The following is a 12,500-nucleotide window of genomic DNA, read 5'->3' on the forward strand; positions in this document are numbered from 1 at the left end:
ATATATCTACATATATACATATATATATATACATACACACAAATATGTGAGCATGTGTGTGTTTATGTGCGTTCTACTGATATCCTTTTTGTTGTCAAAACATTCGTTCAAGAAAATGATAATGATAAAGAATCAATACTATTAACGAGATAACAATTTATTTACAAAATATCTGAACGTCAGAAATATATATATATATATATAAATATACAAAATAGAACTTCACACAAAATGAAGGTCTTCGGAACATATCACATAATACTGCCGGTCGTTTTATATATACAGAATTTAAACAAAATATTTAAAATTCGAAAAGCATGTACAAAGGTCTCCGAGTCTGGCGGGGCCTCGTTTGTCCTGCAGTGTCATGCTGATCTGACATCAGTATATACACGATTATTTTACATTTGGCACCACAGAATTTACAAGGCTAATTTTCACCCCCCCTCCCCTCCCGCAAAATCGCATACGCATGAACGCTGCCCCTGAAGAACCAATCAACAGCATACAGTGACCAGAAAGACGGAGTGAAACCAATTGTCTTTTTCGACTAAATCAGCTGAAAAGGTCCTCGTCACAAATTTTTATCCATTTTCCAATTTTCCTTCTCCAGGTGTAAACATATTTTCCCTATTTCTTTCCCCTTTTCTTCCCTTTGCCATAAGTGGAATGTGGATTCAAATGTTTCATCGCCTTCCATGGGTCTTGAGAAGATTAGCCTAACGTTGATTTGTCTCTCTTCTGAAGTGGAAACTTCAGAAGGCAATCATAAATTTCACTTTCATGGAAACTTCGCACAACTCACTTGTTCTCCGCGTATTATCATTATTAGTAGCCTTTTTAGAAAATGGAAATCTTCAAATCACGTCACAGAACCTAATTAACTTCACCTTCGTCATATTAAACCCGGATGCTGTTTTTTATATACATGTATAACTCCGTGATATATACAGGAATAAGATCCGATGCTTGCGCCACTACACCATTGTGATGTTCCGCACCCTCTTCTCGGCGGCGAGGAGCGACGCGGGCGCGGGGGCGTCGTGGGCGTGGGCGTCGTAGATGTAGGGCTCGGGCGTGTAGACCAGCTTGGGCTTGGGGGGGATGGGGGGCGGCACCTTGGAGGAGGTGGAGGACCTGAGGGAGGCGTCGTAGGAGGGGTAGGCGGCGTAGGCCGGCGGGCCGTGCGAGGGCGGCAGCATTTCGCACGAGACGGACAGGAAGGACTCGGACGGCGGGGAGCTCACGTAGGGGCGCGCCTCCGCCGCCGCCGGGAAGCCCTCGCTCGGGTACAGGTCTGTGGGCGTGGTCGGGTAGCCCTCGGAGGGGGCGGGGTATCCGTCTGTGGGCGTCGGGTAGGCGTGGCCGGGCGGCGGGTAGTGGTCGGAGGGCACGGGGTACTGGTCGGCGGGGCCTGGGTAGTGGCCGAGGAAGGCGTCGTGCCGATACGGGTAAGCGCTCGTGTCGGCGTAGAAGTCGTTGGCGGCCGAGGAGTCGCCGTAGCTCTTCTTGGTGGAGGCGCTGTGGTCGGAGGCGTCGTCGGAGCGCGCCGACAGGCTGCCTCGCTTCGGGTCGTGGCGGCTGCTGAGCAGCTGCGACGCCGACCACGATTCCACGGGGCTCATGTAGTCCTTGCCGAGGGCGTCTTTGGCGGGGGCCTTGCCGCCGTCGGGGAAGTCCTGCGGCGGCCCCAGCTTGGTGGGGGTGGCCACTGCAACAGAATAGGCCTCGTGCACCTCGTGCGCCTTCTTGGCCTGCGCCGACTTACGCTGGCGACGGTGGGCGGCCAGGCAGTAGCAGGCGACGAGCGCCACGAGGGCCACGAAGCCGCCTACGCAGCCGAACACCACGGCCAGCTGGCGCGTGTCCAGGGCCGCCAGCACTGGCTCGCCTGCGCCTCCCTCCCTCACGGCCGACGTGTTGGCGGGGGGCACCGGGGGCAGCGCGGGCGGGGGCGCGGGCGTGGTCGAGGGCGGCGCAGGCACGAACACGCTCACGACGTTGCTGAGGGCGCCCGTGTTGCCCTGCTCGTCGACCGCATACAGCGCTACGTAGTGCACGACGCCGAAGTCCGGCCAGAGCAGGGTGTGCTGCTGCAGGGCGGGAGCAGGCAGGGGCGCCGGCCAGCCCTCCAACAGGCGGCCGCCGCCCTCGCGGAGCTGGGCGGGGTCGCGGGACGCCATCACCACGTAGCGGTCGGCCACGCCGTAGTCCAGGTCGCCTCCCGGAGCCGTCCAGCTGAAGGCCACGCGGCCGCCGCTGCCTGCCAAGACGGACGCCCGCAGGTCCACCACGCGGGCGGGAGGAATGACGTCGAGGGCAGGGAGGACGCCCACTACATCCACGACGCCCAGCCGCACGTGGCGAGTGAACACCTCGCCCTCGATCTCGCCCTCCATGTCCACCCGCACGCTGTACTTGGCGGCGGCGAGGCCCGGCACGTAGCGGGAGTATACGCCGTCTGCGCGCGCCATGTCGGGACCTGAGGAGGAAGGGGGTGGTCAGCGGGGCATAGTGGGGGGGGGGGGAGACTACAAATGGAATGGGTCATGCTAAGAAAAGAACTGTCATTGAAGATCAAGGTAATGTCTAACTGAATACCATTATCATAAATGAGCCCAAGGCACAGAAAAGAGGCTATACATACCTGTGAGACCGTTGTCGAGCAAGATGACCTGGATTGGCTCATACTTGGTGCCGTTGTCCGTGTAGCCGAGGCGGGTGACGGTGGCGGTGACCTTGGCGCCCTCGATGGGGGCCACGCCCACCCTCGCCTCGGCGAACAGCGCCAGGGGGCGCGAGATGTCGCTGGCGTTGACCAATGACAGCGGGTGGCTGGTCCAGGCGCGCACGGCCACATGAGGGGCACCTGTGCGAGCGCGCGGGCGCGAGGTGACCTGCACGTAGAGCGCCTGGTGGGAGTCTGCCCTGTTCTCCACCTTGTAGTGCCACTGGCCTGCCGTGGCCTGCGCCTCCGCCAACCTCACGGTGATCATGTTGATGTTGGCATCCTCCTTCTGCATGTTGGCCGTGTCGATGACCTGCCCCTGCGGGCTGACCAGGTGGATGAGGTTGCCGACGTGGGTCACGTGGTAGTAGAAGATGGCGAAGACGGTGTCGGCGCCCAAGTGCGGGTCCAGCGCGAAGGTGCCCTGGGACACGGCCACGCGCCCCCCGGGGTGCTCCGCCGCGTGCACCTTCACCGGCAGGACGGACGGGCCCGTCACGCCAGCCAGCGCCGTGTACAGAGAGTCCAGCAGGTTGTAGTACATGCTGAGCTTGGAGTCGGCGCCAATGCCCTGGTCGGGCACGATGTAGGTGCGGCCACCGCTGAGCGCCGCCACGGTCTCCAAGCCGGCGCCCGGCGTCGGGTACTTCTCGGTCAGCGGGTACACGATGGCGTGCAGCACGACGCCGGCCGCGGTCAGGGCGCGGGACGCCTCGTCGGCGCGGGCGGCGTCCAGGGGCTCTCCTCCCCCAGCAGTCACCAGTACTATATGACCTTCACCACTGCCTGTGTTGTCCTGCTGCAGCATCCGCAATGCCTCCCGCAGGCCGCACAGGAGGCAACGCTTGTGGTGGGGCTCCCGAGAGGGATTCCGGGGGAGGGACGAACCCACCTTCTCTCGCGTGGCGCCGTCCGTCAGCCGCGTCAGCGGGTACTTGGTAGCCGCTGCGGAGTCGAACACAACGAGGCCGACGCTGTGGCCGTCGGGGACGTCGTAGGTGACCACCTTGCGGACAGCCTTGCGGACGAACTCCCACCGTTTCTGCGGAAGCACATAAAAATGTCAACTCAAAGTAAGAGGGAGTGCTGGAGGAACTCAAGAGACCAACAGCAACAACAGCGCTGCGTCACGTGACCAACAGCGACTCTCACCTGCACGTTCATCACGTCTGTGTCGTCGATGAGCAGGACGATCCTGGGTGGCTGCGCGCGCACGTAGCGGAAGGCAACGTCATTCTCCTCCAGCTCTCCTTCGTTGTTCCTGAGGAAGACAACACGAATGAACTCGACGGGTTATGGCGCAGGGCAGGGTTTGTGAGCGCTTGTAACAGTCATGGTCATTCATGAGCGAGTTTCCCGACTGCTATGCTTACCGACTGTTCTGGAAGTCTGGACTCGCCCTCAGCACCTCCCACACGGAGCGGCCGCCGCAGAGGAGGTTGTGGCGGGTGGGCGCCTCACGGGCGTGGCTGCCCTCGTCACACAGCTGCGTCACCTGCGGGGGGGCGCTCGGTCAGAGGTGGGCTTAGGCTTTATCTTCTATTCAAATTATTTTCGACAGCGAAAGAGAAGCAAAATGTCGATACACTATAATACAATTGTGACAACGAGCTTAAAAGCTAAAGATAAACTCTACGGCGGTGCGACGGCGATTTCAGAACTTGGGTGCCTGTCGTGTGCCGTCTTGGCTGAACTAATGAACTAATGATAATGTCGACACTGGCCTGATAGAAAAAAAAAAAAAAAAGTTTCCACTTACTGCAGGGTCATCGGGCAGACCCATCAAGGACGTCACTCCGCTGGGCACGCTGCGCTTCGCTCTCTCTGCCTCGCCTCCGTCCTCAGCCGCCGCTTGTTCCTCCGCTTCATTCGTCAGGCTGAGCGGGCACGTGAGGTTGGCAGGGTCGCAGGCGGGGTTGGCGGCGACGGCGGGGAGGTTGGTGCACACGTTGGGCTTCCAGGTGCCGTCGGGGGCGCGGTAGTGCGGCGGGTGGGCGGCGCTGCCCTGGGCGCCCGCCTCGTCGAACACGCCGTAGCGGTACTCCAGCCACGCCCGAGCCAGCTGCCGACCTGGGGGAGAGGGGGGTTAGACAACTTTCTTAGGTTGTTTTGGGGGAAGACAGAGAACACGTATTCAAAGTAAAATCAGTCTGACATTCAAAATGGTATCAATTCAGGAATCCTTTCCAAAATGACGGTTTAAGTGTCACCTCCGCCTGCCCTTACTCCCCCTCTCTTTCCCACCTCCCACCCACCCCCTTTCCCTCCGCCTGCCCTTCCTCCCCCTCTCTTTCCCACCTCCCACCCACCCCCTTTCCCTCCGCCTGCCCTTCCTCCCCCTCTCTTTCCCACCTCCCACCCACCCCCTTTCCCTCCGCCTGCCCTTCCTCCCCCTCTCTTTCCCACCTCCCACCCACCCCCTTTCCCTCCGCCTGCCCCTCCCCCGCACTTCCACCCTGGGCACTGTGACCTAATCATTCCTCTAACCATCCCATTTGTAGCCAGTAATAGGCAGCCACGCGACACCCGGGGATACGGGGGGGGGGGGGTGCTCTCCCTCTCTCCTCCCTTCCCTCTATTCTCCTTCTTCGCCTTACACCAAGAAAGGCGAATGGGAGGAAGGGATATGCAAGGAAGATGGAGAAGACAACTGGCACAGACATATACAGAAAGGGGAAAGGTTGAGGAAGAAAGGTATAAACAAAAACATTAAAAGAAAAGACATAACAGAGGAAGAATAATGTAAACAAATAGAAGAGGAAGAACTCCAGGGGGCAATTGAAATTAGAGTATGAAAGGAGAGAGAGAGAGAGAGAGAGAGAGAGAGAGAGAGAGAGAGAGAGAGAGAGAGAGAGAGAGAGAGAGAGAGAGAGAGAGAGAGAGAGTGAGAGAGAGAGTGAGAGAGAGAGTGAGAGAGAGAGTGAGAGAGAGAGTGAGAGAGAGAGAGAGAGAGAGAGAGAGAGAGAGAGAGAGAGAGAGAGAGAGAGAGAGAGAGAGAGAGAGAGAGAGAGAGAGAGAGAGTGAGAGAGAGAGTGAGAGAGAGAGAGAGAGAGAGAGAGAGAGAGAGAGAGAGAGAGAGAGAGAGAGAGAGAGAGAGAGAGAGAGAGAGAGAGAGAGAGAAAGAGAATAAAAGAAATTGCGCATCGTCTCCTACAAATGGCGCACCCTCCCTTCTGCCATCCTCCGTCGCCGCTTTCTCCGCCAATGAGCACAAGGTACGCCATTATTCCCTAATTTAATTTCGTGTAATCTCCGAAAGGGGAAAGGAGCCAAGAAAGCAAAGAACTTAAGAAGAGAGAGAGAGAGATGACACATATCCATGACCCCCCCCCCCCCTACCGCCCGTCACGTCGCAAGGCCTGGATGAGGGACTTCAACGACTTCCATTGTCTTCTCGCCGGCCTTTCGCTGCCCCCCCCCCCCCTCCCGCCGCTCCTTCAGCCCGTCAGCATAAACATTGCCTGTTTTTTTTTTGTTTTTTTTATTGATCATTCCTCGTTAGTTTATCGCTCTATTTATATTTTCCTTATTTTCTGTTACTTTCATTCTTACTCGTTAGAAGTCCTAGAAGTCAAATTCTCATCCTTCACATTTCTCTTATAACTCTTATCATCACTAATACAGAACGGAAAAGTATAAGGCAAATGCTGAGGGAAAATCACAGGAAAAGGAGGAAAATGAACCGAGATCCGACGAGTGGAAAGACGAGTGGAAAGACGAGTGGAAAGACGAGTGGAAAGACGAGTGGAAAGACGAGTGGAAAGACGAGTGGAAAGACGAGTGAAAGACGAGTGGAAAGACGAGTGGAAAGACGAGTGGAAAGACGAGTGGAAAGACGAGTGGAAAGACGAGTGGAAAGACGAGTGAAAGACGAGTGGAAAGACGAGTGGAAAGACGAGTGGAAAGACGAGTGGAAAGACGAGTGGAAAGACGAGTGGAAAGACGAGTGGAAAGACGAGTGGAAAGACGAGTGGAAAGACGAGTGGAAAGACGAGTGGAAAGACGAGTGGAAAGACGAGTGGAAAGACGAGTGGAAAGACGAGTGGAAAGACGAGTGGAAAGACGAGTGGAAAGACGAGTGGAAAGACGAGTGGAAAGACGAGTGAAAGACGAGTGGAAAGACGAGTGGAAAGACGAGTGGAAAGACGAGTGGAAAGACGAGTGGAAAGACGAGTGGAAAGACGAGTGGAAAGACGAGTGGAAAGACGAGTGAAAGACGAGTGGAAAGACGAGTGGAAAGACGAGTGGAAAGACGAGTGGAAAGACGAGTGGAAAGACGAGTGGAAAGACGAGTGGAAAGACGAGTGGAAAGACGAGTGGAAAGACGAGTGGAAAGACGAGTGGAAAGACGAGTGGAAAGACGAGTGGAAAGACGAGTGGAAAGACGAGTGGAAAGACGAGTGGAAAGACGAGTGGAAAGACGAGTGGAAAGACGAGTGAAAGACGAGTGGAAAGACGAGTGGAAAGACGAGTGGAAAGACGAGTGGAAAGACGAGTGGAAAGACGAGTGGAAAGACGAGTGGAAAGACGAGTGAAAGACGAGTGGAAAGACGAGTGGAAAGACGAGTGGAAAGACGAGTGGAAAGACGAGTGGAAAGACGAGTGGAAAGACGAGTGGAAAGACGAGTGGAAAGACGAGTGGAAAGACGAGTGGAAAGACGAGTGGAAAGACGAGTGAAAGACGAGTGGAAAGACGAGTGGAAAGACGAGTGGAAAGACGAGTGGAAAGACGAGTGAAAGACGAGTGGAAAGACGAGTGGAAAGACGAGTGGAAAGACGAGTGGAAAGACGAGTGGAAAGACGAGTGGAAAGACGAGTGGAAAGACGAGTGAAAGACGAGTGGAAAGACGAGTGGAAAGACGAGTGGAAAGACGAGTGGAAAGACGAGTGGAAAGACGAGTGGAAGACGAGTGGAAAGACGAGTGGAAAGACGAGTGAAAGACGAGTGGAAAGACGAGTGGAAAGACGAGTGGAAAGACGAGTGGAAAGACGAGTGGAAAGACGAGTGGAAAGACGAGTGGAAAGACGAGTGGAAAGACGAGTGGAAAGACGAGTGGAAAGACGAGTGGAAAGACGAGTGGAAAGACGAGTGGAAAGACGAGTGAAAGACGAGTGGAAAGACGAGTGGAAAGACGAGTGGAAAGACGAGTGGAAAGACGAGTGAAAGACGAGTGGAAAGACGAGTGGAAAGACGAGTGGAAAGACGAGTGGAAAGACGAGTGGAAAGACGAGTGGAAAGACGAGTGGAAAGACGAGTGGAAAGACGAGTGGAAAGACGAGTGGAAAGACGAGTGGAAAGACGAGTGAAAGACGAGTGGAAAGACGAGTGGAAAGACGAGTGGAAAGACGAGTGGAAAGACGAGTGGAAAGACGAGTGAAAGACGAGTGGAAAGACGAGTGGAAAGACGAGTGGAAAGACGAGTGGAAAGACGAGTGGAAAGACGAGTGGAAAGACGAGTGGAAAGACGAGTGAAAGACGAGTGGAAAGACGAGTGGAAAGACGAGTGGAAAGACGAGTGGAAAGACGAGTGGAAAGACGAGTGAAAGACGAGTGGAAAGACGAGTGGAAAGACGAGTGAAAGACGAGTGGAAAGACGAGTGGAAAGGGGAAATGTAGTGTGATTATCGCCTCCTCAGAGATCCCCCCCCCTGTTCCCGCCCCGTGCCCACTCTTCGCCCATCCTGCACCCCCCCCCCCCCTCCGCACAATACTTAGCTCACGGATATATATTTTTTAAATCTTTCTGGAAGGGTGAGGGAGGAAACGGAGAAGAGAGGAGGGGAGAAGAAAGGAGAAGGAGGAGAGGAATAGAGAAGTGAGGAGAGGAAGGGGATGAGGAGGAGCGTATTCAAGAGAAGAGAAAAGGGAAAGGGAAGAGAGGAGGGAAGAGCAGAGGAAAGGGTGGGAGAGGAGAGAAGAGGAACAGAACAGAGAGAGAGAGAGAGAACGTGGATGGAGCGACGAGTGAGGGGAGGGAGTCGGGGAATAAAGAGGATAAAGAATAAATTGAAGAAAAGGGGAAATTAAACAGACCAGAAGAGGATTAAGGGAAAGGATTAAAACAAAGAATACACAGCAGAGAAAAAGACGAAGAAAAGCGAGAGAAAATAAGAACTCAAGACGGAAGAGAAGGATCAGCCCCCCCCCCCCCCCCCCCCCCCCCCATCCTCCTCCAAGCAGGCCCTATGCAGATGAGGCGCCGATTTCACGTCACAAATTCTTGCGGTTCTTAGCGTCCGGATGGGGAGAGGGACGGGCAGGGGTGGGGGGGGGAGTCGGAGGAAAGGGGACGAGAGGCGGAGAAGGCCAGGGGGAAACACCCCGAAGGCGGCAGGAGGAAGCTCCCGCTCCAAGTACATACCTGTGAGCGCCGACGAGTTGGCCGTGAGGCTGCTTTGTCCGAGCGAAACGTAGTCGCCGCGGTGGCCGCAGCCGCGGGAGTGGAGCGTCCAGGGGCGCGCGCCGTGCTGGGGGTGGCGCCCCTTGCTCACCCGCAGGTCCGCCGCCTCCCAGCTCTCTCCTGCAGCGTCGCCCAGCGTTCCCAAGGCAGCGCACGGTGGCGAGGGACCCCACGATGACGGCACCAGCACCGTCACGTCGCGGAAACTTGTGCGGCCGCTAGTCGCCGCGAACAGCACTGCGGACGCGGCGCGGACGGTGCGCTGCGGAGAGAAAGAGAGACGTTAATGAGCAAATTCATACTGTGCCATGCTAAAGCTAGGTCAGTAACAGAACATATATGTAGAGGCTGATTATTTCTAAGAGGTGTGTCAACATCTAGTTTCTCAAACAGCAATTTCAACTAAATATCAAAGGCACTGATGTGGCGGACACGCGCCACCATCACAGTCCTTCAGAGGTGACACTGAAGCCTGAACTTGCCGCCCGAAGCCAGAGCTAACCCTTCGCACGTGGCCCAGCGCTTTTGGGCCGGCCTCGCCCGCACCTCTCGGCTGGCCAGCGCCCTCGGCCGTCACAGGAGCGAGCGAGATCCGAGAGACGAAAGATACGGCTGATCAGGGAGGAAATTACATGTTTGAGATTGTCTCCGGGCAAGGCGGCGTTTAAGCCTAAGCCCGATCTCAATGTCGGACCTTCGGGCGGGAGTGTCCGAGGTGTCCGAATGCCTGAGTAATTGTCCATCGCCCGCGGCATCGATTCGGCTCTTGGCAGTGGACACCTGAACACTTACACGTCACAGAAAACCTGTTCAGAGAGTGAACACGCAGGTCCCGTTGGCGCCCCGGGGACTTGCACCTTTGGTCCTTCTCCAAAAGAACTTTTCGACAACCCTCCCTCCGTCTTTCCAGTTCATGCTAATGTTCTCTAGTAATTAACATATGGAGTCATTAGGCCGAGGAGAAATCATAGCCTGGCCGAAACCTTCGCTAATGAATAGTCAATCGTTCTACGCCTCGGGAGCAGAGGGAAGAGGAGCAGGAGGAGGGGGAGGGGTGGAGGAGGAGGAGAGAAAGAAGAAGAAGAAGAAGGAGGAGGAGGAGAACAAGAACAAGAAGGAGGAGAAGGAGGAGGAGGAGGAGGAGGAGGAGGAGGAAGAGGAAGAGGAAGAGGAAGAGGAGGAGGAAGAGGAAGAGGAAGAGGAAGAGGAAGAGGGAGAGGAGGAGGAGGAGGAGGAGGAGGAGGAGGAGGAGGAGGAGGAGGAGGAAGAAGAAGAAGAAGAAGAAGAAGAAGAAGAAGAAGAAGAAGAAGAAGAAGAAGAAGAAGAAGAAGAAGAAGAAGAAGAAGAAGAAGAAGAAGAAGAGGAGGAGAAGAAGAAGAAGGAGGAGGAGGAGGAGGAGGAGGAGGAGGAGGAGGAGGAGGAGGAGGAGGACGAGGACGAGGACGAGGACTAGGACGAGGACGAGGAGGAGTAGCAGCGCGTAATGTATTCTCCGAACTCCCGTGTCCGCCTTCGTCCGACGTCGCGCCTCGCCCTCTTCCCTCCGCATTAACGAAATACAATCCAATTACCGCAAAAAGAGATCTCTATCGTTAATTATAAACACGATTTACTAGACAGAATAGTCCTGGAACCGCCTGAGGAGGCGAGGCCAGCGAGCTGCGGGAACGTCTTCGATGATCCAGCCTCGTCGTTCCTCCCAGATGGGACGCCCGGAGACTGTTCTTTACTCTCACGAAGTCTTGCTATTATATTTCATGGTGACTGAGATTATATCATCGTCTTATCACAGCGTGTATTATGTACTTAAATGTCTCTCTTCCTGTATTTTCGCGATTGCATTTTATTGTGTAGTCATTTTAGGCAAATAATTAATTCTGAAACCTTTCCTGACGTCGGCCACCCAAGCCATTTCCTTCGATGGTTGTGTATGTTCCTTCGCCCATGCACTCTCCCTTGCAGTGTCCCGTGGCCATGCACTCCCCCTTGCAGTGTCCCATGGCCATGCACTCCCCCTTGCAGTGTCCCATGGCCATGCAGAAGCGGGATGAACCAGAGAGGCAGAGCGCACCCGAGGCCGTTTTCTTCCGCGTTATCCCGGGGAGACTTTCCTAAACGCGCATGGCCGCCGCCGCCGCAAAGGGACAGCGCAGATAGGATCAAAAACCATGTTTAAGGTGAGTTATGGCCGCGGTTTATTGCCCTTGTTTACCTGTCCCGCCATAAATAATAAAAGCCGAAAACCATAAACGCTAGGACGAAGTTCTCTTACGTCAAGCCCGCGGGCGTTTGACCGCTACGAAAATATGCAGAAATTATGATGGCTGACAAAAACAACATAATGGGCACACACACACACACACACACACACACACACACACACACACACACACACACACACACACACACACACACACACACACACACACACACATTCACAGACACACACACACACAAATATATATGTATATATATGTATATATATACATACATATATTTATGTGAATATATATATACATATATATATATATATATATATATATATATATATATATATATATATGTATATATACATGTACATACACATACATGTATTGTTATGTATATGTGTATGTGCGTGTGTGTGTGTGTGTGTGTGTGTGTGTGTGTGTGTGTGTGTGTGTGTGTGTGTGTGTGTGTGTGTGTGTGTGTGTGTGTGTGTGTGTGTGTGTGTGTGTACCAAGGGAAGGAGAGCGAGTCAAGGAGAAGGAAAAGGAGCTGCACCAAAGAAGACAGAGAGAGTAAGAGGGTGAAGAGGAGAGAGGGAGGGAAGAACTGAACACAGAGAAGAGGAGCAACAGCAATGGGAAGTAGAAACGAGGGAAGAGGAGAGAGGGAGGAGGAGAGAGGAAAGTGGGAAGAGGAGAGAGGGAGGAGGGCCCTGCAGCAAGGGAGAGGAGGGGAGAGAGAAGAGGAGAGAGGAAAGAGAAGAGGGGGAAAAGGAGAGAGGGAGGAGGGCCCTGCAGCAAGGGAGAGGAGGGGAGAGAGAAGAGGAGAGAGGAAAGAGAAGAGGGGGAAAAGGAGAGAGGGAGGAGGGCGCTGTAAGGGAGTGGAGAGAAGCAGCGCGGGGTTCGCTGGGGGCAGGCCTTGCATAAGGACGAGAGTCGCGTCCCCAACGGTAGCATCTCGCGGTTTAACACTTATTGCCATTTCGTTCATCTTCGCTCAGGAAGGGAACGCCTCTCGGACGAAGAGATATGACAAGGAACGAGGATCTGTGGCACGCTTCGGGCAGGAGGGCCTGCGGGGGCATTTGAGAGAAGAACGAGACGAGAAGAGAGGGGGAGGAAAGGAGGGAGGGAGAAGGGGGCAGAGAGGGGCGAGAAAAGGAG

At 54.7% G+C, this 12,500-nt stretch overlaps 1 protein-coding gene across 1 annotated transcript in view; it reads right to left on the reverse strand.

Annotated features, from left to right (window-relative positions):
• Positions 1 to 141: 141 nt before the first annotated feature.
• The window catches only part of LOC125040081 (calcium-activated chloride channel regulator 3A-1-like), a 121,714-nt gene continuing 109,355 nt past the window's right edge, over positions 142 to 12,500 (reverse strand). Inside the window, exons 2-7 of the mRNA XM_047634537.1 lie at positions 9,091 to 9,391; positions 4,488 to 4,798; positions 4,102 to 4,223; positions 3,881 to 3,989; positions 2,648 to 3,770; positions 142 to 2,482 (exon numbers count right to left, since the gene is read on the reverse strand). Of these exons, the coding sequence (XP_047490493.1) occupies positions 978 to 2,482; positions 2,648 to 3,770; positions 3,881 to 3,989; positions 4,102 to 4,223; positions 4,488 to 4,798; positions 9,091 to 9,391 (3,471 nt within the window). The 3' untranslated portion in view covers positions 142 to 977. The remainder of the gene's footprint in view (positions 2,483 to 2,647; positions 3,771 to 3,880; positions 3,990 to 4,101; positions 4,224 to 4,487; positions 4,799 to 9,090; positions 9,392 to 12,500) is intronic.

Source organism: Penaeus chinensis, chromosome 28 (assembly GCF_019202785.1).
Source record: "Penaeus chinensis breed Huanghai No. 1 chromosome 28, ASM1920278v2, whole genome shotgun sequence".
NCBI classification, from domain to species: Eukaryota; Metazoa; Arthropoda; class Malacostraca; order Decapoda; family Penaeidae; genus Penaeus; species Penaeus chinensis.